The 27,451-nt window shown below is 38.3% G+C and overlaps 1 protein-coding gene and 1 long non-coding RNA gene across 2 annotated transcripts in view; one reads left to right on the forward strand and one right to left on the reverse strand.

Annotated features, from left to right (window-relative positions):
* Positions 1 to 1,182: 1,182 nt before the first annotated feature.
* The window catches only part of LOC124166560 (coatomer subunit delta), a 55,709-nt gene continuing 29,440 nt past the window's right edge, over positions 1,183 to 27,451 (forward strand). Inside the window, exons 1-8 of the mRNA XM_046544122.1 lie at positions 1,183 to 1,293; positions 1,587 to 1,626; positions 1,711 to 1,934; positions 2,019 to 2,198; positions 2,276 to 2,514; positions 9,904 to 10,095; positions 17,467 to 17,632; positions 17,934 to 18,081. Of these exons, the coding sequence (XP_046400078.1) occupies positions 1,291 to 1,293; positions 1,587 to 1,626; positions 1,711 to 1,934; positions 2,019 to 2,198; positions 2,276 to 2,514; positions 9,904 to 10,095; positions 17,467 to 17,632; positions 17,934 to 18,081 (1,192 nt within the window). The 5' untranslated portion in view covers positions 1,183 to 1,290. The remainder of the gene's footprint in view (positions 1,294 to 1,586; positions 1,627 to 1,710; positions 1,935 to 2,018; positions 2,199 to 2,275; positions 2,515 to 9,903; positions 10,096 to 17,466; positions 17,633 to 17,933; positions 18,082 to 27,451) is intronic.
* On the reverse strand, positions 24,851 to 26,844 carry LOC124166561. The gene is made up of 3 exons (XR_006866453.1): positions 26,795 to 26,844; positions 26,298 to 26,526; positions 24,851 to 26,017 (listed from the first exon to the last, which is right to left on the reverse strand). It is a non-coding gene; the product is annotated as an uncharacterized LOC124166561 (long non-coding RNA).

Consider the following 27,451-nt stretch of genomic DNA (forward strand, 5'->3'; position numbering starts at 1 on the left):
GTGGAAGTAATTCCCGTAAACTGCAACAGGAGGGCATTCTGGTGAAGTGTTTTTTGCTTATTTCTCTGACGAGTGGTGTCAAATTTTACGGCCATTTGAGAACCCCCTTTTGAATCCTCTATTATAGAGGCCATAGAGCTCATTTCCACCGTTCACCAACTATCATCTATCACAAAAACAATGTCTAAAGTCTTTCGCCGTTGTATCTCATCGTTCTCTGGCATTGGAAGAAAAGTCGTACTCACATCTGTCAGTGGAAGGAATTTACCAATGGTATGTGTAGCTCCACTGTGGGGCAAAAGAAGATAGGAATTGAATGCAGCAGTTGCAAGAAGTTGTATCACCTAAATTGAGTCCAAAAACACACCAAATGCATCTTCCAGATGATACTGTCTTTAATCTATTTGTTTGTCATGAATGGTATGAGTTTCCAGAGGACAGTGCTTCCCAAAGTGATCTATCGATATATTGAAGAGACAAAACAAATATTAATCTAAATGCATAATAAACATGTAAAGTTTTACTTTTTCGGTTCAAAAATAATTTGTTTTGAGCGTAAAATCATTAAAACGTAAAATTTTAAAGTTACATCATTGGATTTTCATTCAAATATATTTTACCACCAATCACTGTTTTAATATACTAACAGGTAAGATAATGATCGATTCAGTAGCTGAAAAAGGCTATATTTCTTTAATATATTATAACTTAAAAGAAAATGTGCTAAGCAGTGCATGAAAATCTGGTGTGCCAATAACTGGAATACAGTGTGCCAATAACTGGATAAAGTGTGCCAATAACTGGGATTATTGGACTTTTTAAACAATTATTTTTAGTAAACAGCTGTATGTATAATATAAAACGCTAACATGGGAATACTAAAGCTACATGTCTCTCAGATCTAAGGCAAGTTATAAATAAACTGAAGTTGTGATACAACGGTCACAAGAGTTAATTTTCTTCTTCAAGGTCCTTAAAGTGCCAATAACTGGGTAGTTTACCCTAGGTACTAACCTTACCGAGCAACGCCGGGTGACTTGTATATAGGAGTGACATGAGTACATTGTATAAAGGAAGTTGATATTTTTAGTTTTTATCCTCCTTGGCTAGTGATAATTAAATTGAACGACCGCTCAATCGAGTCGCAAGTGTTTCTGGGACAGTCGCCGCGAGGGCCCTCTATCGGTAGCCGTAATCCACGTCACCAGCAACTGCTTTCTGACATGCCGGAAAGCTGAGGCGTAACCGATTTTGTGTATAAAACCGCAATAAAGGACCAAATCGAGAAAAATGGTAATTGCTTTACTTCTAAATTCAATGTTGTCCAATTTTCACACTTCCTTATTTCGGAGGTCATGTTAGTTTCCTGAAGCTAAAGTATAATCTCCTCGGCTGCAGTATTTTCTCCTATAATGTCTTTTAAATGTGATTTGCATCGTTTACCTTACATATGATGTAGTTGGTCACGCTTAACTACTTTTCATTGCGTTGGCCGTTTTGATTGAGTATTTTAGGGACTGATTTGTATTGATGGTAGTGCCAGTTACAACCTCTATTTATGTTGTCTGCTTATGTCAATGAATTAGGTCCTCATCGCAGCTGCTGTTTGTACTAAAGCTGGGAAAGGTAAGTTCAAAGTGTGCTCTTTTATCCTAGAGTGTGCAATTATTATTCGTGAGCACTCATTGCATGGTTGTTGTTGCTTCACAGCTATCGTATCTCGGCAGTTCGTGGAGATGACGAAAGCCAGAATTGAAGGTTTGTTAGCTGCGTTCCCCAAATTAATGTCAACAGGAAAGCAGCATACATTTGTTGAAACGGAGTCTGTCAGATATGTATATCAGCCATTAGAAAAGTTATACATGCTTCTAATAACCACGAAAGCCAGTAATATTCTGGAAGATCTAGAGACTCTGCGGCTATTTAGTCGTGTGGTAATACCCCGGATGCATTTATAGCTGCAGGTATGTGGATGTTTGTATTTCATTCCAATCTAGTAATACTTATGTTGTTATTAGGTTCCCGAGTATTGCCGCAGTATGGAAGAGTCTGAAATAGTAGAAAATGCCTTCAACCTGATATTCGCATTTGATGAAATAGTGGCATTGGGGTATCGAGAGAGTGTGAATCTTGCGCAGATAAGGACTTTCGTCGAAATGGACTCACACGAGGAGAAAGTGTACCAGGCTGTGAGGATGGTAAGGAGTGAACAGGTCTAAATTTGTCACATTATGCGTGTCGTACTGGTGGTACTGAACCCCGTCGCTCTTTGCAGACGCAAGAGCGTGAGGCGAAGAATAAAATGCGAGAGAAGGCGAAGGAGCTGCAGCGGCAGCGGATGGAAGCCGCCAAGAAGGGCGGTGTTGGTGTGGTCGGTGGCATGGGAAGCAAGGGGGGACCAGGAGGTTTTGGAGGTGTTGGATTTGGCAGCAATGCTGGCCATGTGCCATCACCTGTTGTCGGAGACTTGGCCAACACACAATCCGAAACGAAAACCAATTATTCTTCTCTACCGTAAGTGGTCTCTCTCTGATTTTGGGTCATCTTTAATGAAATCCTTCATTTCTTTCATAGGGCTGCAAACCTGTGATTGGTGTACACATACCAGCGCTCCATTACATTCTTGCACAAACTCCTTTGTTCCTTCAATTTGATGCCCTTCGTCCTCGTGTGTGTCTCTACTCAGCTACCTTCTGCCCTCAATGCTTCTGTATGGCCCCTTCAATTTTCCCCACAATACATGTCTCACTTATGTAATCACTAAGTCTGATGACATGGCCTTTCGACCAGGTCCTTCCCTGCAGTTTTCTGCTCCACAATTCTCTTTTTTCACAATTGGGTCACCTCTTCGTTTCTCACCCTATCCACCCATTCTATCTTCATCACCTCATCTCACAAAGCTTTTCTTCTCTGGCCAGCTTTTCCACTGGTGTGTTTTTCTGGTCAGTATTGTGCTACTGTCATAACAAATGATTTCACTCTTGCGTTCTTGGAGAAGAGGATATGGCGAATAATACCTTCTCAGCAATTTGACACTTAGTGTGTGTTGTGACACTTTTATCCCAGGTAACAAAGCTCCCATAGTGGGGACTAATTATTCCAATCTCTCTCTTTTGAGGAATAAATTGGCCACTGCTTTCCCTACCTCCCATGCAAGTATCTAAGTTCTCTCGTTATTCATTTTCATTATGTAGCCCTGAAAAAATTCTTCAGTGACATCTATTGAGGTCCATAAATTCACCTTGCTTCCTGCTGGAATAGCAATATTTTAAGTGTGCTTTCTGTAGATTTCATGTTTGCGATTCACCTTGTTTCCTTATTATATTAGATTATTATAGATAGTATGAATGATGTAACAAGCAAAACTAAATGTATTTGCTAGAGTGCTCATGTGAGTATCCCAAGAAATAAGAGAGTTATGTGAACACCAGGGAACTCAATACAACCTACCTGGGGAATATTCCCCTGGATAAGTCCCCTGGATATTAGTAGAAAAATATTTGTTAAAAATTTTTAAACAAGAATAGCATAACACATTGAGATTTATTAATGTTAACAACTAGGTGATTGTTCAGGCACCATGCAACGAATTGGTCTTAGGCCGTCTGACAGTTAACTAACAAGGATTGGGGATTTGAAGTAGAAAGAATGAAGTTGGTGTCATCAGCTTACGGGATGGGTGTGCCCTTATTTGTAGAAATAACCTAATCCGGGAGGTTATTATGGGATGGAGTGTGGATGAAATAATTGTTGAAACTAACAGATAGATCATATGGTAGTTTATGGGTTGCACCCAATTTTAAGGGGGTTTGGCAGACTTTTTAAAGTGTTATCTATTAATGATTTTTCAGACTTTGATCTTATTGTAAGTACACTGAATACCATGATTATTTTAAGAATGCTTAGCATGATTGAGGAAATGCTGGTATTGCTTCTCTTTCCTTTATAATCAGATTTTGTTATATGCCATCACTGACTTTTCAACTTTGAGCAAGATTCTTCATGCAATAAGAACATAGGTGAACTTCATCAGTATGCAAGCTCTTTCTTATAACGCATCGTGATACTTTTTTGGCTGTAAGTGGGAAGGAGATTTTGAATTGGTCAATACATTTATGGCAAAAATTACTGAATCTATCACTGTAATCATATGTAGTGAAAACATCCGTCCAAGAATCAAATTTAAGAATACCTAGGAAGTGTGAGATATTCCTGTGGGAGAAGGAAAGAATGCAGCGATAAAAAGGCTTTGATGGCTGAGCACAGTTGAATTCACCAATTCAGGGTAGTGATCGGGGATGTCTCAAGATAAAGCAGAGACATTCGCCAACAACTGGGCAATTTTCGATATGGTCCATATGGAAATATTGAAGTAGCGGAGTCAGAAGTATGTTGAGAGGGCATATCACATTTAAATTCTAAAGTTTCAAAAGATAAAGGAAGTCATCCCCATTCATATGATCTGTGAGCAAATCAATATTAAAATCACCTGTAATATAAAAATATTAAATCTTATGTGTGTCACTAAAAAGTTGGCATCAAGCAAGTTGTTCAGTTGATTTTAAAAAACTACTCGCTGGCGAACGATGAGAAGAGATAACAAAAATTTGTTTGCCACCAGCAGGAACATTACCTCGAGCACATTCAAAGTCCATTCCTCAATTAGAAGCTCATGTGGCACATAGCTCACTTCAAAAGTAATGTCAGATTTGGTTAGTAATACGTCCATTTTAGTTCTACAGCCTCTTTTTTTCAAGACTTCAATGTCAGCCACCAGATTCCCTACAAAATGTTTGGACGATTGACGCAAAAGACATTTCCAATAAATATCACGCGACTCGAAAAGAACTGTTAGCAATAAATCCGTAAGGCCGGTACATTAAGAGTGATATATATATTCGGGACAGAGTCACTAGGTATGAACTTATCTCAGGAATTAAAGGCAATTTTGCAGCCGCTACACGAAGTATATACAAGTGCTGGGCGCCATATTGATTGTTTTGCATTTCCAAGTTCCCCACCAGAGCGCTCACTGAGCATTCACCATCCAGGGGGGAATGTGATCGCTCGGTGAGCACTGATGTCACAGTCCGCTCACTGTTCAAGCAGCGATCACTCCCCCAGAATGCACCCATTAAGTGATACTTCGTTCAGATTATGACCGAAGTGGGAGTTCCTCTATGCCACACCGCGTCGTATCGGCCAACTCAAAAGGCACTAAATTTGATATTTCGGGCATGCTTGAATTTTTCATATATCCATATCTCTGAAATTTCTTTAATCGAATGTGAAGAGGACTGACTGTGCGTCCTTTTTACGAGTGGTAATGAGTGGGTCACCAACATTCCACAGAAATGAAGCTTATTATTTGACATTGCGTATATACTCAAGTATCTCCTACTGAAGAAATAACCATAATTGACAGTCTTGCGCACAGTGCAAGAGGAGACTTTAAACGCAGCGCATTGGTTGTAACGTAGCGTAGTGTATATCCACCTAAATGCCATTGCTTATCTGGGAAACTTCATAATAAAGTTCTTTCCCAGGCTAAAAGCCTGCGGGACTTGGACTGTGGTTCGTAATTTTGTTATAATGAAAATTTCATAATAACATTTCTGTTTCCATAGATTGGATAGGCCATTTTGTCGGGACCAACGATTTGCTTCGTAATAACGAGAACTTCATAATAAGGTTGTTTGTAATAACGAGAGTCTACAGTAATTGGCTTCAGAAGTAACCATTTAATTTTCCCAATATACTACAATTGAGGAATTCCAATAGCTGTTTGTAGCCTGCAGAATTTAGTTATCACGCATTATCTGACCAACCGAAAGAGTTGCAGTCCCTCAGACAGACAGACGACTTCCCTTAAAAGTGACTCTCCTTGGCAACTCCGTTCCCTCTCGGGTATTTGCATGAAGCCTTAGTTTGATAGCAGGACTGTGTTGTGTGAGCCATTCAAGATGGATGGGCTTGATTATGATGTCACATTGGAATTTAACTGTCAGCCCTGAGATGTCAAAATTTTTTGAACAGAAGTATATATTTTGGAAGGAGATGGGTTCCGTACGTGTTTATTTTAACTCTTATATTTTTTCCTTGTTGTGTGCATACTGTGGCTAACTGGTCGTGGTAGAGGGGTTGGATGGTTTTCCTGTCACGGTAATCCAAGTCATCTTTTGATTGTGCTGTACATCTTATTCAATTCGGAAGTGTCAAATATCGTCTTCAAGACTGCAAAGGCCATATATGTACAGTTCATATTAGGATCATTTTCTCTGTTGGTAATTTCAGGAATAGAAAAGCCTCCCTTGTTCCCGTTTTCTTCCTAGATCCATTCTTTTTCTGAGTGTCTTGGTTTTATTTGTTTGTCCTTTAACAAGGGCATCTATTATCGGCTACCTTAATGTGTTCAAGTTCAGTTTTTGTGAGCCAGACTTCTGACTCAGGAGATAGATATTCAAAAGCATTATATGCATCACATGAATCCCCAATCTCATGAACCACTCTAAAGTTTTATCATAACGAGGATAGGATGCAATGGGTTGGTCAACACGGCCCCCCATGCATCTATTACATTTTGAGATTGGTTTCTTGCCACCTTGCAATAAATACTTCATAAATACTTAAATAATTCAATCAAAAATTATTACGTAACTATTGTGGGGGATGCTTTTCCTTTATCTGCAGCAGAGAGATTGTGCTTCATTATAAAATTAAAATGGCTTGAACTGTTATTGTACGAGATTAAGAGTAGTTTTAGTTTATTTTTTTAATTAATGAATACAAAATTGTTTGTAAAGAATAAAAATATATTAGAGTAAAAATTTGAAACTCAAAGTAATAGAACTTACTTGTATCAAAGAATTACACTCCAAGAGTTGGGAGTTCAAAATAAAGCATTTTCATGGGATTTTTTTTCCTATGCCTATTGAAATAGAGGATGATTAGTAATTAATTAGAGGAAAAAAATTGAAAAAAGAGAATACGGAATGCATTTACAACACCAGTTACACAATTAAGTGAAAATTACCTCTCAGAAAAGTGCACGAACCTATGGAGGGTGCCAGTGGCACAGGAAAAGTCAAAACTAGAACCGACACAAACTGTAGATGCCTGAGAACCTGCTGTCGATGTTCGTGAAGATCCGGGACCACTGAGCCAAGGGGAATCAAAGAACGGAGCTTTCAAGGTTGCAGTCGAGCGCAGTCGGCCGTCATGTATAGTTGACAATCGAATCTGGGCGGAGTCCAGCGCATCATCTGTGGTTGACACTTGGTCTCAAAGTGTTAACGGATATTATATCTTCTCTATTAATCCGTCAGTTCCCATGCTCAGTGGTTTTAGTACATTTATATGAACCTGGTCATTTTGAGTTAAAACATCTCTATTAGGTGGTTAAAGTTATTTTTTTTAAATAAATTTTTACTTTGGTTTTGAGACAGGAAGAGTGTCACCCTCAGTTGTTGTTGGCAATTAGCTTTCTATTTTTCAGTGAAGTATAAGAGGGGATTTTCAAGATTTATATTGATTTTCATTATATATACAGTAGAACCTCGGTTATACGACCTTCAGTTTCATGGTAACCTCTCTTATACACAGATTTTTTTCGTCATGTGAATAACCCCATATGAACCCATTTATTTCCAACCTCGGTTATGAAAATTTTCACTTATACGACAACTTCGGTTACGAAATATATTTTTCCTGTCCAATGAGATGAAATATCTCACTTATACGACTTGTCAGAGAACTGCTCTACCAGAAGATTGGGGTATGCGCGCTGATTTTAGTCACAGGAGTGGGATTAGTATGTGCTCATTACATACATGTCTATAAAGAATAATAAGTTTTGATAATGATCGATGCGGTTTATTTGATATTAATTTTAACTATAGTAGATGATCATCAATCCGTAATTATGAACTACAGGATATCTATCTCAAACAGAAGATTTTTTTTAGAGGTTATGTTTTCCATCGCCCCTACAAAATAACGAGCCAAATAAGCCGTTAAAAATCCTCCCTTACTGCGTCCTGCGTCGTATCAGCGCTCAGAGCCTCTCCCAAGGTCACCTCACAAGGCGGGAGGGGGAACCAGAAATGCGTCACGCAGACTTTTTCCCATCATTCGTACTTACGCATCGCATTTTCGCGCGCTTGAAAATTTTCACTTTTCATTTAATCGCGAAAAATAGATATCGTTATTTAAAAATCTAAAAGCGTGAAATACGTACTCCAGGAGTAATAATCTTTCGATTTAGGTAATAAAAAAATAATAGGATACCACCCTATTGCTGGCTTTAAGTGACGCATGAAATGTGCTGAAAACTCAACGAGAGTGCATGACCATCCTCCTTTTTTGCATCACTGAAACTCCTTTGAAATTAATCCTTTTGACTGAGAGTGCTCATAGAGCTTGGCTGTTACATTTTGTTGCATTTATTGCAGAGATGCGAATACTCGAATACCTCGAATACTAGAAAGTATTCCCTATTCGAGGTCTCAACTAGTTATGCTGAAGGTACCATCTCGAATACTTCGTATTTCGCACCATACACTGTCGCATGCATGTCGTTAGTAGTTGACTTGGAAAATTGTAAAGAACTCTAGTGGTTTAGTGCATGCAGTGCCATTATAGGCAAGTGGACGTACTACATCAAATTTGCGGATTAGAGTGGTGAAAAGAGTTCGACGTGGGGAACCGAAAATGATCGTGTGAAAAAATCTGAAAATCCCCGGTTTCCCCCACCAGGAGAACATCAGTGCCGTGGCATAGTAACTACGTAGCACAATTCCCAAAAACCACTACCCCCTCCTTCCATCAGCCCTCGGCCCCTCCTCCGACACTTTCCTCCTCTCCGAAATCAAACAAAAGGCCCCAGCTTGTGCAGGGTTTGTATTAGGAAGACCATAAATCAAAGGCTTCAAAAGAAAATATCAAGTAACAGGAGAATAATAGAATCGTCTTTCACCCTTCCCTCTTTCTCCCCCACTGACCTTTTTCTGCCTACCTGCTTCGAAGTTTCCAGTTTCTGGAGGTCAACTGCTGCATTAGTCATCTATTAGCTCAAAAGGTGTCTAACAATGACTTTCGGCAATTGATATTATACCTTTATTGGAATGAAATATTAGTAATGTGCGCGTAATTTAGGAAAGAATAAGACCAAACACGAGGTATTTCTGACTTTATTTAAGCATTTTATGCAAGGAAATAAATGTCAAAATACGATGGATACTTAGCATTCTGGCGAAACTCAATATCCTCGCAGCTGAGCTTCTCGGAAGTTGATGTGGTATTTTTTCCGTAAACATATATCAAGTTACAATTTATGAGTAATGCTATGAATCTCTATTGTCACAGTAATTAATATTCAATTTCGATATTAGAGTTCGAGAAATCTGCTGTTTGACCCATCTCTAATTTATAGGGATGCTCTTATTGTGTATAACTGTCTCAAGTTGCCATTTGAGATTGTTCCACGACGTAATACAGCAATCCACTTTTGCATTTGTTTGAAATGCAGGAAGTCTTGTCTTTAAATGGCCATTTCTTAGCCTGCCGTCTCATTAACATGCAACTTTTTAGTGATTTGGTAAGATATTAACTTTAAATTTCTTAAAACACGAATTAAATTCTACATTACCTTCAATTCCTAAAGTGAATTGTAACGCACCAAATAATTTTGGACTTTCATATGTATTCAATGGTTATTTTGATTAATTGGGGAAGTAATTTTGACCTTATGACTTTTGAGAACTCAGAGCTTTCATGGAGTTTTCCCTTCTCGATCTGTGACGTCCAACTACCATCAATTGATAAATAGAGTACAGTTTGTTGTAAATTACCGTAATTTACTCATCCTCTGAACTGGTTTAATTTGAATTCTATTTTATTTTTCAGAAAGTCAAATTCTCTCTCTACTAAAGCTATGAAGTTGGGTGGAAAATTTCGTGATGTAGAGAGTTTTGTTGACCAGCTGAAGTCAGAAGGTGAGGTTGTTGGTGGCATCAACTCGAGTGTGGTGGGCAATAACGTTGGGAAGACCCCAATCATTTCAGCCAAAATGCCATCACCAAACGAGATGATGGAAGAGTGAGTATTATTCTGATGCATTCCATAATCTCCCCTTTTTGCTAATCTGCCGGGGAACATTTTTTCCATGAGTGGCTGATTTATACTCCCAAGAATGTTTTTGCAATTAATGGAGTGTTTAATCTAGTGTTTGTTCAAGGTAATTTCAGACTTGAATGTAATATGGTCAGCCTTATGAAACATAGTATTTCACTGTTGTGTAGTTGAGGGGATGATTAGATCGTGCTTTTTTATTATTAATATTGGTGGGGAAGGAATTGATGATCAGATGTACTATGAAAGTACAATCGGGGACCTAGAAATAAATGGATGGAATTTGCTGAGCAAGTGGCTCTCGTGGTTTGGGACCTCTCTTGAGTCATTGCTGCAAGCGGCATCCCTTAAGATGGTTGTAGTAGTTTGTAGTAATTGTATTCATTAGTCACAAATACACGTTGAAGGGTCATTCCATGTCAGTTCATCCAGGCATGACACCCACCGACTCGGATTTTGATGAAACTTGCCAATTTTCATCCTTCCATGCTGGAATGAAACAGTGTAAAATATTTCTTGGCTATCTCTAATAGTTTTTTTTTCACGACCATTTGAAGTTTGGGTGAAACTGCAGTTTTTCAATGAATGCTGTCTCCAGAGGCACTTGCGCCTACAGAGGGAAATAATTTGTCTCAGCCATAGTTTTCATCCGATTCTTATGAAAATTTGCAGGTTTACTATAGAAGTCATGAGGATTCCAAAATCTTATTGAAAAATATCCTAAGGAATATTGGAAATTCTCTAAACTCGTATGTTTCATAAGATTGTAGAATATTTTGCGTCAAAAACATGGTTCTATAAAACATCAAATTTTGACGTGAGGCAATATCTGAATCAAGCTAAATTATTTTTTCTAATATTCCTTAAGGTATGACCCACCACCTGTAAAAATAAAATTCATGGCTTTTTGCTTGCTTTGTTGTTAAAAAAAATTTAATGCAAAAAAAATCCCTATTCACGACTCTGGTCGTCAGTGTTGGGTCCTCCTTCAAGTGTGATGAAATGCTTGTGTTAACTGTTTTCTATATCTAAGAAAATATTTACAACATATATCTAGTGCATAATACATCCAAAAATTAAAACATTTTTTTATGTGCAGGTTGTTTTTCTCCCGATAAGAAAAATATATTTTTGAAATAGAATATTTTAAGGAATTCATAGCTCTTACCCATCATTGCTGGGGATAACTTAATTGTTGCTATATAAAACACATCAAAATACAGGATGCATGTCAATGCAAGTCAACTTTCTCCATTTTGTATTGACAAAAAACCTCACAAATGTGTTTTACTTCAATAATGTTGCACAACTTATGAATGAACAATCACAACATATAGTCACTTTTGTCTGTGCATCAGTTTGTAGTTAAATAGGATAGTATCCAAGGTCTTCACTGAGGCCTATCTCTGAGAAAGCTAATATTTCAGTAACACTAGAGTTACATTTTTTTCCCAGTAGTGGTAATTCCAAGTTTTCCTTTTAAATCCAAGAGCCGTCGGTTCACACGTTCAATGTCTTTCTCCGAGAAGTAATATATGTATTTGTCCTGAGCCTCTTGTGGTAGAAGTTTCCACATAACAAATGACATTATTTACAGGAACATTGCAAATATCTTCTTTCTCTTTTGGCCACTAAAATGATAAAGAATTTCACTTCTATATCTAATGGATCAACATCCTTTGACATAAGTTGCCCAAAAAACCAGTGATTGTCATACAAGCAGGCCACAAAAGAATTAGTACAAGTTTTTGTCAAAATTTCTTCCCAACTTGGCTTTATCAAGAAATTGTGGTCAGAACTGTATGTGGTATCAAAGCTAATTTTTTTTGTCGCAATAATGTATAGAAGAATGGTAGCTACGAGTACCTGGGATTGTTTTTACAAGGTACTAGTGAATTTCTAATTGTTGCTGAATCATTGATAATTGTTCTTTTTTTAAAACGTAAAATGAAATTTTGTCCACTTTGTACTTGCAGAACTGAAACACCTTTTCAATGGAAGTCATTGTATTACCCAGATCCCGCTGAAGGCTTTCTCTTGTAAGAATGCACTTAACTGTTCCACCTATCCCATCACATGGAGATTTCCCATGACTAGTTGAAAAAAAGACCAAGAAGCATGCAAGTCAAAGTCCTGGTGATGATGGCACAGGTTTATAAAGTTTTTACAGTTCTTATATTGGCCAGCACAACCATCACTGAAATATTGCACTTCCTTTACTTCAAGGAACTTTTCCTTTAAAAACTGAGTGACTATTTTTTTGCATTTCAAATACGAAAGCTACATCATGTTCTAGATCGTCACAAAATACACACAAACTTGACACACGTAGATCTTTCTTCAGCTGTCCACGAGTATAAATTACCGCTGGATGTAGGGAACAACCATCCTGATTCCAGTGATGACCCTGAACCTCATCTTGTATTACATAATGGTAGTTTTCACTGAAATCCAGCAAAACAATGGCTTCATCTGGCTGTAGGTTATTTTTTATTTCTTTTAGGTATCTCGCCTGGGATTTGTTTATGAAGGAATGTGGGAGAAGTTTTTCCAGATTGTTCACCAGACTATTGATGTATTCATCCAGAGTCACTGTTAACCTAATTTATTGGGTCCGATCTGTTGTCACCCATTGTATGTCACTTCATCTTCAGGGTCCCATTCTTCAAATTTACTTTGCAGATGCTCCTTCAGTCGTTTTTCAGACATACATTCTGAACAGTGCCGTAACATGCAATCCCTGTTATCTTTGGAACATACCAAGTAGTCAAATAGGTCGTTGTAGGTCTCCTCTATAGAGCATCCATGGAGAAGAAGTGATGCATTCTGATGGATAGCACAGACACACACAGAATGGGCTACAGAGGAGCCTGCCAACACGCACCATTTAAGTTGCAACATACAGAATTTTGAAAACCCTATTTTTACATGTGGGAATTCAAATTGAAAAGCTGCATACAGCTCATTTAGGTTACATAAAAGTAACCTCTTTTGCCTGTGGACATTTTTGGACACACTCACCTTATCATTCATTCCTGGCATAAGGCGTGAATACTCGTAATTTTGGTAGAATGACTGAACTAAGTCCACTGCAGTTTGTTCTATGTTTTTCCCCCTCCTTGGATCTGGTATGGCTATGATGCCTTTCATTCTTAGAATTCCCTAGCATGCTGAATTGTATATTCACTAACATTAGTTTCGGTGGCTACTTTTTTCCTACTCCACGAAGTCGGAGCTAGTGTTAGTAGCTGAATTATCTCTCGCTGACTGCCTGCTGTCACCAGTTTTTCTTTTAGTAACCCAACTAGCACATCCATATCACTCGCTTTATCAAGAACTTCTGAATCATGCTCTGGAAGGAAATCTTTATCCAGTACTTTGAAAACCTTTTTGTTCAAAGTAGAACAACATTAATGAGGTAAAAAACATTCGTGAAGTTTTTTGTCAATACAAAATGGAGAAAGGTGACTTGCATTGACATGCATCCTGTATTTTGATGTGTTTTATATAGCAACAATTAAGTTATCCCCAGCAATGATGGGTAAGAGCTATGAATTCCTTAAAATATTCTATTTCAAAAATATATTTTTCTTATCGGGAGAAAAACAACCTGCACATAAAAAAATGTTTTAATTTTTGGATGTATTATGCACTAGATATATGTTGTAAATATTTTCTTAGATATAGAAAACAGTTAACACAAGCATTTCATCACACTTGAAGGAGGACCCAACACTGATGACCAGAGTCGTGAATAGGGATTTTTTTTGCATTAAATTTTTTTTAACAACAAAGCAAGCAAAAAGCCATGAATTTTATTTTTACAGGTGGTGGGTCATACCTTAAGGAATATTAGAAAAAATAATTTAGCTTGATTCAGATATTGCCTCACGTCAAAATTTGATGTTTTATAGAACCATGTTTTTGACGCAAAATATTCTACAATCTTATGAAACATACGAGTTTAGAGAATTTCCAATATTCCTTAGGATATTTTTCAATAAGATTTTGGAATCCTCATGACTTCTATAGTAAACCTGCAAATTTTCATAAGAATCGGATGAAAACTATGGCTGAGACAAATTATTTCCCTCTGGAGGCGCAAGTGCCTCTGGAGACAGCATTCATTGAAAAACTGCAGTTTCACCCAAACTTCAAATGGTCGTGAAAAAAAAACTATTAGAGATAGCCAAGAAATATTTTACACTGTTTCATTCCAGCATGGAAGGATGAAAATTGGCAAGTTTCATCAAAATCCGAGTCGGTGGGTGTCATGCCTGGATGAACTGACATGGAATGACCCTGAATTGAAATAAAATACAGTGGAACTTGGTTAGTACGTTTCTGAAGGGACCACGAAAAATGAACGTTCTAACCAGGAAAACGTACTAACGAGGAAAGTAAATAATAGCAGTCGGGGTTATTGCAATCAGTGAAAAAGTCGTCATAATTACAATTACTATCGGTAGTTCTCATAGGATCGCCTTCCTGAACTCTTTTCACATTTAAAATCAAGAAAGAAAAGAAAATGAGCGCTACCATGAAAAACAATACCATGTGAATAAAAATCGCAATTTTTCATGGACATCCCGGAGACGATTTCATGATTACGGCGTCTATCTCCCGTGATTTATCCTATATATATTTACAGAACGAGGACGAGTGAAGCTCAGACAAGCGAAGACAAGTCATTTTTCTTTCTCACAGCGTACTCGGAGAATATAACAACAACCCGGAGTAAGTCAACTGGTTTTTTAAACATCATAAAAATTGGGCAAAATTATATTGACTTTCAAATTACGGCAACAGCCGTAGACATTCGCTTCTGGAATGATACCATTTCGATTGTAAAATCGATCGATATATCGACTGATGACACGCAAGATTATTAGATTACGACGTAATTACAAGAAAATTTTATATTAAACAGTTGAAATTTACTTTCAAAATTTGTCTAATGTCGTCTGCTTTCGTTCCGAGATCAATTATTTTTAAGCTAAGCTTCGCGTGGAGATCCTGAGGATCGTCTGCTCCCGCAACAGTAGTCAAGTAAATACGCACGACGTCGAGTTTATGGAACAGTACTGCTTTAGATAATGTGGAAATTGTCTGACTCATTTCTTCATCATGATAACTCGTGCAATAGCAACAATTGCCCACTCACGAACTTTGTGTGCAGCAGTGGGCACTCCCAAGCGCTCCAAAGACAACAGAAGGTGAGGAGCTCGGGGTGGGGAAAATTGGGGCTTCTTATTGGTTGTAGTTTTTCATAGTCAGACATTCCCGAAAAATGGCCGCATTTTATTTTTCATCACGTCACAAGAATTCAGAAATGCATTTGGATAAATTACGGTAGAAGAAAGAGATGTGGAATGAATGGAAGAATGTTAATGACTAATGATAATAAATTAAATCATGAATTCAGACGTTTGCGACCCTTAAGAAGATACTAGAGAACGAATTGCGGGTTGCGTCACGGCAAGCAATTGAGCGTACTAACCAGGAAAGCGCAATTTTTTCAAACGTACTAACCAAATTCTTTTACCTGTATTTTGTTCGGATGGTACCGGGACCGAGGGAAATCGCCGTACTAAGGAGGAAAACGTACTAAGGAGGAACGTACTAACCAAGTTCCACTGTAACTGCATTTAAATGAAAACGTCTACAATCAGCATGTTGTCATTTTTTTAAATGTCACCTAAAATGAGAAGGAACTGTCGTCATGAATGAAAACTAAATGAATTATCACAAGAATTTTAAAAAGAAATGCTAAATATTTGCCCGCCTGCTAAGACAAAAGTTAATGTTTTGTTCAATAAATATCTTTCGCACTTCTGTCCGCTAACATCTTCACTAATATATATTTACTCCTAAGTCCTCATTCATCGTCACTGCTGTCATCACTACATAAGTTTACGATTATTTCTTTAACATAGGTAGAATGAAATTCGATGATGTTTATTTAATGTCACATGGACCAGTTTATTGCTTCATAAAGGTCCAGAATAAGAGAGGGTAAATGGTGATGGCTAATTTTAGCCTATTTTTTTGATAATGCTTTCCTAATTGCATGGTTTCTTTGTCGAAAAATAACTGAACAGAAAAGTCACTTCTGAAATTTCTAAGGTCACCTGCCTTGATTACACTTCAAAAAAATTCTAAATCATCCATCCAAGGAAAACATCCCCCTGTTCCCATTAATTCTGTTCGATTTGATCACCTAAATCCCTGGCCACCATTGTTGCTGAAAGACTTAGCGTAGAGTGTAAAGGGAGAGCAAAATTCATTTCTAGCAAATGCAACGTTGGGCTTCATCTAAAGTGTTTCAGCAAATATCTTGTATAAGCGTCAAAATAAATTATATTTCTAATTTTAATGCTGTTTTATAATTGTATTAAAATATCAAATCACTCTCATTATAATTGTACTCGTTAATTCAGCAATGTTAGCAAAGTTTTCATAGAAATGCATTACAGTAACCCACACTACTGCCGTGCCGTGCATGACATCTGATATATCGGATGGGCCGTATTATTATTACAACTATTGATTGTAAGCATTTAAAAATGGCAGAAATAAGTTCAAATGAACCTTATTAGCCAGGATAATTAATTTTTAATGACAATTTGGCAAAATTAACTTTATGCACTAGCAGGTTAAATGAAGTATATAAAGCCGTTTCAGCAAGTTCTTCCTAAGTTTCATATGGCTCATTACCATTTAAAAAAGTATATAAAGCTGTTACGGTGCATTTAAAATGATTTGAAACTTTCAAGAATTGAAAAATGAGCAAACGAGCTGAAAGAAATGTTACGAACAAAATTTTCCCTGACGGGTACTTGATTTATCAAACATTACCGTCAAAGTAGCACTTTTACTCCACCAGGCCACCACAACTACTTGGGGAGAAAGTCTTATAGTACGTAAAGTACAAACCAACATCAAATACCAGGGCAAGTATGTGGTAAATGCACTTGAAATAATCATTGAATCTAACCTAAATCAAAGCAGAATGATAAATTTGTGAGTAATTTCTCCCTCTGAGTGCGTATATCTTTTCGTGCCAACAAAATATTCACGCAGTGTAGCCAATGACAACTAAATTGGTAAGTGTAACTTATTTCCTCGGGGAGACGGAGTGGTGCCACAAACTTTGTCCTAAAACTTTTCAAAGTGACTGTACATGTATGCATTGGATAACAATCCTTCCCCTCCTCTCTCTCCCCCATAGAAATGCCCCCTAAAATTCAGTTTTTATTTTTTGGCCTGTTATCCTTGTAATGTGTGTCTTGGTAGAAGATATTTGATTGGTTGTCATGTGCCTTGATGTCGTTGCAGCGTCCATTTGAGGGAGGAGGAGAAGTTGCACTTGCGAGTGGGCCGGGATGGTGGTCTGCAGTCGTTTGAGCTGCATGGATTGGTCACCCTTCGCATATCCAACGAGAAATTTGGTCGAATAAGAGTTCAGCTGGACAATAAGGACACTCGGGGCATTCAGCTGCAGGTGGCGCTCCCTTTGCAATTATTCCAATTTTGTTCCTCTTCCATCCATCCCTCTTGTCATGGCCTATGAAAAAACGTTCACACATTTCATGAGTGATCAAGATTCAAGCCTTTTTGCAAAATTCAAATCCTCAATAACTTGGAAACTTCATAATTTAAAATTGAAAAAAAATGAATTACTTTCCCTGAGAAATGTTTGCTTTCTAGTGGAATTAAGCAATTTTTCTTGCGTATCATTGTGTTGGATTATTGTGATGAAGGGACTTGATTGCTTTAATCAAAGGAGAGACTCTTCTTTGCAGACCCATCCAAATGTGGATAAGGAGTTGTTTAAAATGAAATCTCTTGTCGGGCTGAAGAACCCCTCCAAGCCATTCCCCCTGAACACAGAAGTGGGCGTCCTCAAGTGGAGATTCCAAACTCAGGACGAGAGTTTTGTCCCATTATCAAGTGAGTAATTCCTTGCCAGTCCATACCCTCCCCATGTGTCCAAGCAGGAACTCTTTCTCCCCCACCCATGGAAAACCAAGAACCCCTCGCCTCTCTCAGCCTTCCTTTTCCCCCCATTCTCAAAACCCTCTATTTCAGAAATTTGAATTGTAAACATTTTGCACCTTGTTAATGCCATTACCAATACCATTGTGTGTACTGACAGGTATTTAGTGTGGAAGGCACGGTTAGTGGTAGTTTTGTGGGGCCAAGAAATGGTCAGGTATACAGGATGGAAGGGAGACCCTTTTTCGAACCCTTTCTCGGGGTCTCGGAGGTAAACAATTACACCTATCATAGTCATTGCCGTTGGGCGATTAATTGCGTCTTTTGATCGAGGTTCTACGATGAGAAATAATGATTTTACGAAAAGTGATCAAATATACTCCCATTGCCTCCGCTGAATTGGCAATGCCGAAATGTTGTGAGTGGATGGGGGAACGCGAAAAGCTCCTTTTTCTCCCCCACCCAAATTTTTAGCTTGTCCACGTGTTTCAGGAATTCTGGTGACGGGGTTCCTCAAAGGTGTTTGGCAGGGTGTGAGCTTTCGCTGACCTTCACTACTTCATTTATTCTTCTACAGTAAAACTTCGATTTTACGCACTTCGATTTTACATCAAGTCTCGTTTTTACGCAGCGGCACTCAAGTCCGGCCGGAAAGCATAGGGAATTGCAATGGTGAAACTTCGATTTTACATCTTTTCTTGATTTTACGCAGTTTTTCGATTTTGCGCAGCATAACCCCATCCCCTAAGAGGTCGCTAATCTTGATTTTACGCAGTTGTCTTTCGGCTTGTTTTGAAAATCCGACTGGAGCAATATGCAGTTAGGTTATTATTTCGTCTCAATGAGTTGCAAAAATGAATACAGGAACGGTTGAAATGACGTCGCGCTGTTGAGCGTGAAACTAAAAACATCGCGAATCTAATTATTGCTTCCCCGTGAGCCCTCTCAGTAATATTTCAGGCTCCATTACGCACGCGAATGTCGCTCTTAGTTCAAATTCGCCGTAGAAGGATATAGAACCCTAAAACACACGGCAATCGCCGTGTATGCGTAACTACTTTTGATTAAGACATGATCGCTGGAGATATTAACATTATCACCTTTCGTTTATTATTCGACTTATTGATCGACGCTGTTTATATCCAGAATTATGAGCTACGGAATATCTATCCCCAACGCAAGGCTTTTTAGAATTTTGCCAACGCTATGTTTTCCGTCGCCCCAGCGAAATATGACGGCGAAATGAGTCGTTAAAAATACTCCCGTGCCAAAATTTTGGCTTCCAAGGTGATCCAAAAAAGATAGTCGTACTTCTAGTATGGACGTAAGTCGACGGTGATTCAACACGATGGTAAAAGCAGCATGCATTGTCTCATTCCCAGGCTAATCCCACAACTGCGGGACAAATGGAGGCGGGGAAAAATTGCTTGCGCTGCGCGCTTATCAGAACCGACTCAACTTGTATCTCGTTGTCAGAGGGTTTAAATTAAACATGGTTGGAACTTGAATAGCTATTAGCTGAACTCCGCTAGGTGGCAAGCGTTTTAACGGAACGGGAGTTAATGCCCTCGGATAATAACTCGAGTCGTCAATCGTCATGTAATAATTGAAGTCAAATTCAAGACGTGAGTGATAAGGTAGTCCCTTTAAACTCAGGAATGGCTTGGTACCATTAAATCGAAATACAAAAAGTGTCCGGAGTTGTTATCATGAATGGGGAAGCAAAATATTACGTGAAGCTGAGTCACACGGCTTGTGAGTCGAAGGTCCCGGCGCTGAATTCGCGGAAGAATGCCGACAGAGAAGCTATTCCCGGTAGAGTCAATCTACTAATGCTAAAATTTCATGGGGAAATGCTTTTTTAATGCGTATAAATTATAAAGAAGGAAAATTTTTCCGGACTATTAGTCATTTGTTACTCATCACGGGCGGCATGACGGCAGTTATGCGGTCATTTAAATAGCTCATTTAAAAAAAGTGATCTAAGCACCGGAAAAATCTGAATTTCCGAATATCCCGGGTCCTGTGTGCTCCGTATTATCTATGGTATGCTATTTGGAGGTAACCAACGACTGGGATCATTAGCGCCATGAAGTAAGGGCTGGGGGGATAGGAACCCTATGTTGGCATTAGCCAGGTTCTAATGATAAGCTCAAAAGGGACCAGGACTTAACTTCCCATCTGATGGACAGAGTGGTGCACTGGAAGTGCCCTCCACATTAGACTCAAGTAGGGATAGGGCCAACTCTGATAAGTCTCTGCTACTGCCAGGACTTGAACCCAGGCCCAGAGGGTGTAAAGCCTTTGTGATGTATTAGCAAAAGTTTGCTCCCTGTTAATGGGGTTAATTTGGATGATTATCCTCGGGTATCGTGCGAAAGTTGCGGGTGACTCCCGTAAAAGTTATCACCGCGGCTAGTCCCGGTAAACTTTAAACTAATCCTCAGGTATCTCATTTCTTCAATCTCCAATCTTTGTTTGTCTGCAGGTGGTTAAACGGATATCCTGAAAACTGCTTTTAATGAGAATATTTTCGAAAATTAGGTTCTCTGCGACCATTTAGTATCACCATTCCGAAATTTCTCCTGGGTAACAGAAGTAATCTTAGTGCCAGAAATGCTGGAATTTCAACCATTTTGTTCAACCATGGGAAACACTGTTCAGGAATGCAACGTTGTTTCTCTTAAGGTAACACCTCATCTGTGGTGTTGCTTTTGAGTAAATAAGATTATTAGGCTTCATTTTCCGAGCAATAATGAGCAAGTGCTATCCTGAAAACTATACTCCTCCTCAATACCAACTCTTGATTTTACACACTTTGATTTTACACAGTGCCCATATTTCGGTCCCTCCAACTGCGTAAAATCAAAGTTTTACTGTATATCCTCAAAACTCCATGCTAGCCAAGGGTGTTTGGCAGGGGGTGACCAATCACCAAGGTCACCACAAGCGCATGGAAAAATAAAAGCATCTAATAACCATCTACATAATACCCTGAGAGCCACCTCTAGGGTGTTAGGCAGGGGGTGACAAATCACCAACATGCAGCATGCAACAGGACCGCCACATGCACACCGCATGGTCATAGAAATATTACGCATACTAGCAAAATATGTGTGCTTATTCATTAAAAAGAACTTCCTAATGGTTAGTAATTCCTAGAGCAAATACATGCAAGGTTAGAACTATGAAGAAAAACACGCAATGAGTGATCCTAGTGAGCGATGCCATTAATCTTATCAATTGAGACAACCTTTGATCAATTGAGATATCATTAATAGTTATGAGGGAAGAATGACATTTTAAATCTCTCTGTTTTGCAGTCTATTTCTTTTATTTCATTCTATGAGCACGTCTACTAGAGTACGATGGTAAACGAAGGATGTGATTCACGTCGTCTGAGAAAATATCTCCTTCAAATTTCCTAAGTAAGTTAAGCCTATACTTCGATCTACGCTCCTGTAAAGATTCCTATCCTAACTCGGGTAACATACTGGAAACGCTGCACTTTTTGTCGTAACAACTCATCACAAATCTGGCTGCCCTGCGCTGTACTCGATTGATTTCAGCTATTATTCCTACTTCATAAGGGTTACATACGCTAGCGCAGAAAATTTGTGGTCTACAATAAAGAGGGATGTGAGGAGAAGGATCGGTGGAGCATGCGTGGAGTCCTTTGAGACACATTTAGTGGAATATGTGTGGAGAAGTAGGCACCATGCAAAGGGGGAATTGTACGCTGATTTTTTTAGAGCGTTGACATACTTTTATCCAAGTAAATAGAATATATAATAAGCTGACAAGGCTTTTAGCCGCTCATGTGTTTGACAATGCTTCCATCTTCTGTGATCGTAGCTAATTGACAATGCCCTTTTCAGGGCTACCTCAGATATTGGTTTGATTGGCTTTTATTTGAATGGTCATTCAAATTGATATTAGCGGTAGGCTTGAGAGCGTGCAACAGTTCAGTGGATAACTTAAATTTTGGAGTACCCTATAGTGCATTTTAACATTCATGGCCTTTTCGCTTCCGTTCTCATCACATTTTTACACACTGAAGAGGCGTATAGTATCATTCCTGGTGGAAGGGGTAAAGTGATTTTAGAGTCGTTAATACATCAGTTTCATTATTTCATATAGCATCCGTACCGAATAAAGGAGAGAGTATTCTTAATTTATTAGCGACAAACATACCTCATCAGGTAATAAATGTGAGCACCGTCGAGGGAATAAGTGACCATAAGGTAGCAATTGCAAAGTTTTCTCTAAATACCGTTGGAAATTTTAAAACGGAAAGCAATTTTAATTTTTAAAAGGGCTGATTTTGATTGGTTTAAGAGTTATCTGAAAAATGCATTCCCCGTGTTTCAATAATCAATGGTAAAGTCAAAGGTAGAGGGTACTTGGAAAACTTTTATATTGCTCGTAACTTTGGGAATAAATAGCTATATCCCTAGGAAAACAAAGAAAGAAGGTAGCGAACTGAGATGGTATGACGCGGAAAGGAGAAAATCATTGGATGTATCTTAGAAAACTTATCCCCCTGGTCCAAACTTCTGTTACAAGTCAGGCGTAAGAACATTTTAGGTTCAACAAAACGCTTCCGGGACATCGTTTGACGCACATTAGGAACGCGTCCTTACTCCAGTAATATTTTTTGCTAAGGTGTAATAACCACTAAACATCAGAACGGAAGAAATACCACGCTATTGGAATATTTTCTGACAATTTCACGCATTATGATCACTGGCGATAGTGAACAACTTAGGCTGCAAATGTGAGTTCAGGTTATTTGGAGGGAACGATTGTTCAACAGACAACCACAGATTTATATAACTTAAAGTAAAAGCAGATGGAACGGAACATCGCCACTTCTATATACCGTAATACCCAGAAAGCCCTTTACCTGAGTCAATATACCAAGAAATATTTTTCTTGGAATCCCTGTGCATTCATAGTCACATATAGTTCTCAAAAAATTTCTTTCGAAATGACCAGCACCCTCATTTGGAGCCTTACCAGCTCATTATCGTCAGTGGCCAGTGGGCATGAATTTCTCAGAAAATACTGCGATAATGTGATCCCTCTTATCTCTCCATTCATTTTGCTCACTCGCCAACCCCCGCTGTGCACAGAGACCCATTGGTGCCGGGATATCCCCGCCCAGCCTAACTATGCTTTTTACCCTCCCACTACCTTCCCTTTGGATCCTAGTCAACAACACCACGTAAATAAGTATTTACGATCTATTTGGTAACCCTCACATACTCACTTGCTTTTTGCATACTAGTCAACTGTGGTAAGCAGATCGTTCTTACCTTAGGATGCCTGTATATCTTGAAATTGCAGACGCCTACAGAAATCATTATATTTTCTGGACAACTCTATAGCAAAGTTTTTATGCATCCTTTGTTTAGGTCACAGTAAATTTCCACTATAGCACAAGTAAACGCTGATTTAATCTTGCTTGATACGTGAAGTTAAAAATATCAAACAGCCACAACTCGGTGAAAACTCACCACCTGCCAAACATCCTAGTAAAGACCCTTCAACACTTATGTAAATGTATATTTAGGACTAAAATACTGTACAATTGCCTGAAACCAAAGTTTCACCATAAAAAGGTAACATATTCTTGATAAGATTTTCATTTTTCAGTCCAAAAAGAAACGCTCTACATGACTACCGCCGCGGCGCGCCGTTTCCCTAGATTACCGGGGTCCTCCCAACGTTGCGGGAACGCAACACTTACTTTATTCTTAAATAATTTGAAAACCATTTAGTCAAATTCACCCAAGTTGTTGCAATGGCCTAGAATACAAATGCATCATTGTATTTGCAGAGAGATATAATCATCTAGTGCCTCAGATTTAACATAATATGTAAACTTAGAAGATAACCTAAAATAACGACTTACATATAAATGAAAAGGCCATTGTAAAAACAAAAGTTATTAAATTTCTTCCGTGAAAAAATTCATAACATTTTAGAAAGCATTGAACTACCTATGCTAAAAATATTAACTACTTATCAATAACAAATACGGAGAAAAAAAATCGCAAGGTTTGCATTGAGTTCACGCAACGTTGGGAAGAAATGGGTTAAGGGGGTTGACCGCGATTTGAAATTACGTTTTTAACGGTTTTTATAACGCAAGGAGCCACCGCTTGTGTCGCCTCTGTCGAAAGTGGAAGGGGGTTTTGGAGCTGGAGGGGAAGGATGAATTTGGAGGATGGGAGCAGTGAGAAGGCCCTCCCGCCATGAGAAAAAAATATGAGGTAACATGAGAGCAATAGGATTAGATTTCTTTTGGAGCATCAAATTTCCTCCCACCACTCCCCACTAGAAGACATTCAGTCTCGCTTCGATGTCCCCCCTTATCAAAAGTCAGGCTGCTAATATGAGTCACCTAGTGGGCATTAGGGCGATAAACAATAACTTATCGCAGTTATTGTTGTACCTCAATAAATGTAGAAGATCAAATAAATGCACAAAATCTAAAAAAGAATGAGTCCAAACACGACGTATTTTTGACCATATTTAAAGAAGTAAGGCGTTTTAATAAGAAGACCGTCGCTTTCGCCGTACCTTTACGTATTGAATCATTCCTAAAGTTGAAACTCTAAAATGATTGAAGACGATATGTATTTGGCTGCGTTTTTACAGCACTTGAAGACTATAGTCTGTGCTGTGTAAGATGTATAGAAGATTATAATGTGCTGCAGTAACGGGAATAGCTCACTTAGAAACATTTTCTCTTTTTCTCATTTACAGCCAATTGAATATAGGTCCCCGAGCCATTTTTTGTTTAGTACTATGAAGATGCATTGAAAAAAATTACGCTAACTCCGTTAAATCAATCTTTTATTGCTTATAGCATACTGAAATGGGGAAATCACTGGATTGAGTTACATCAAAGCACATGAAATTCTATTGGGGTTGTTAATGTGGATACATAGCTGCAATGTAATTAAACACGAGAAAATTTTAGTACATGGTGTCTCCTTTTATTTAGCGGAAATCATAAAAATCTGCTCGTACATCATTACATTACTTAATCATTAATCTTTTAGGATACCTACGATGTATTATTTCTCTAAGTAGGTGGTCCATGTAGAAATCTTTCAATTTTTCTTCCATATTGTGAGTCCAGAAAGCATCATCTTTATTAATTTTCTCAAAAAGCATTCCGTGAGGGCTCCAGATCAGGAAAATGCATCTTTTCAAATCTTTTTGTAAAATAACCCGGACTCTTATCCGTAATTTTCTTGTGTATCACGGAATGAATATTAGGCCCAACGTTGCAAGCCGTAGCCGCAACCTCACACCGTAACTGATATGCTCCTCTTAGGGCGAAATTGACCCTTTTTCCTCCTATGTACTTTGCCACATAGGCGTTGTAAGTTTCTGCATAATTATTTGTTACGTTCATAATAAGGCTAGGAGAATGGCGAACGAGGAGGGTATTTGCTGCCATTAATTCATCCCAAATTCTTTTTTCCTTCAGCTCGGGAACTAAGTTCATTTCCCCTTCCTTTGCACCCTTGCAGAAGTATTCTGCGCATCCGGAATGGTCGCCAAAAACATGGCATGGGCCATTTTTTAAATCTTTTTCCAAGTTTTTTTACTGATTCTGGTGATTTTTCATTGGAACGAAAAAAAATAGCTGAAGTTACAGCGGTCCTTAGGCGCATTAACCTATCGCCTACTCTCTTCCGTAGTAATGGTGATATACGCCCAAATTCATTTTTGGTCTTTTTTATGATATCACGAATCCTATTGCAGTAGTTTCTCAGCAAATGATTTACACATTCAATTTTCTGAACCGGGAAATCAATTCCATAAGGAAGATTGATTGCTAACTTCTTCGTAATGCTGCTGTCTCCATCGCCTGAAAGGAAAATACCAATTAATTTAGGGATAAGGAAGAAGAGCTAGTAATTTATAAAAACATAAGTACAAATTCGGGAAGGAAAACAAAAATAAAGGAATGAAAAACCATGATCATTAATAAAATGGGCATAGGAATCTTTGGGAAATAAAAAGTAAGCGAAATGGATACGAAGCATATAGGTAGAGCTCGTGGATTCAATGCTTGATTAAAAATGCAATAACGCCGCTTATAAGGCATAACTCGTTATTTGTCAAATTGAAATAGGGATTATTATTACCTATGAGTCGGTGGTACTTCAAATTATGCATCTCGATGCTTTTTTTAAATCCCTCCACTATAATATCTGACTCCATTGCCGTAGATGACGATGCCCAGTTTTTGAAACAAAGGTGCTCTTTTGGCTGGTTGCTCCTGCCACTGGAGGCTGCCTTGGCACATATAGAACAATATTTGTTCCTTACACCAATGAATAATACTTTCTTTGTCCTGTAACCAACAATGCATGCCTGGAAAAGTTAAAAAATATATATATTTTCACTCTACCGTGATATGCCACTGCATTTTAAAGCTTAAACTAGTCACTTGGGGCATCATAAAAACTCTTCCTGCCGTTCAACTATAATTTTGCACTAATATATACTTTGTCAATTATATATTTTCTAATAAAGTTCCCGATACTCTAAACAGTTTAACAATGCATAGGAGTAAAAGTCTGCGTGTTTTTAAATGAATATACATGAAAATAATTAAATGATGGTATAGCGTTTTACTAACCACGCCAGACAAGGAATTATAGTTGGTCTTGTAGGATCTTCTCCCCCATGAACCAGTGGCGGATACAGATGGGGGGCGCAGGGGGCGCGCGCCCCTCCCTTGCGGGTCCGGCCGTATTGCCAAACATTGCAGAACCACAATTGTGACTTTTTTATATCATAAGATGGCATTGTCTTAAATATGTGTATAATTACTTTAATTAAAATTTTATTTTACTCTACCTGTGACTTGATTATTTTTATCATGATAAAAGTAAAAGCAACTCAATATATGCACTATTATAATCCATTTTCGGGTGTACGTATGTGTGCTTAATATTTGTCTCAACGTTTCATTCCACTTACTGGGAACGTCGTCAGGAGAACTTACTCATCATTTACTTTCTCCTGACGACGTTCCCAGTAAGTGGAATGAAACGTTGAAACAAATATTAAGCACACATACGTACACCCGAATATGGATTATAATAGTGCATCTAATCGCTGCGAAAACCTTAAAACTAAAACTCAATATATCTTTTGCGCCCCCCCCTTGAGTGTTTTCTGTATCCGCCACTGCCATGAACCATCTGCTACTACTGTAATTAGCGGGACACCATTTTTATCAATCTCTCCAGCCTGAATAGCAAGCTCTGCCTCTTGCTCCGGGGCCTTTTTC

This window comes from Ischnura elegans, chromosome 10, assembly GCF_921293095.1.
Source record: "Ischnura elegans chromosome 10, ioIscEleg1.1, whole genome shotgun sequence".
NCBI lineage: Eukaryota > Metazoa > Arthropoda > Insecta > Odonata > Coenagrionidae > Ischnura > Ischnura elegans.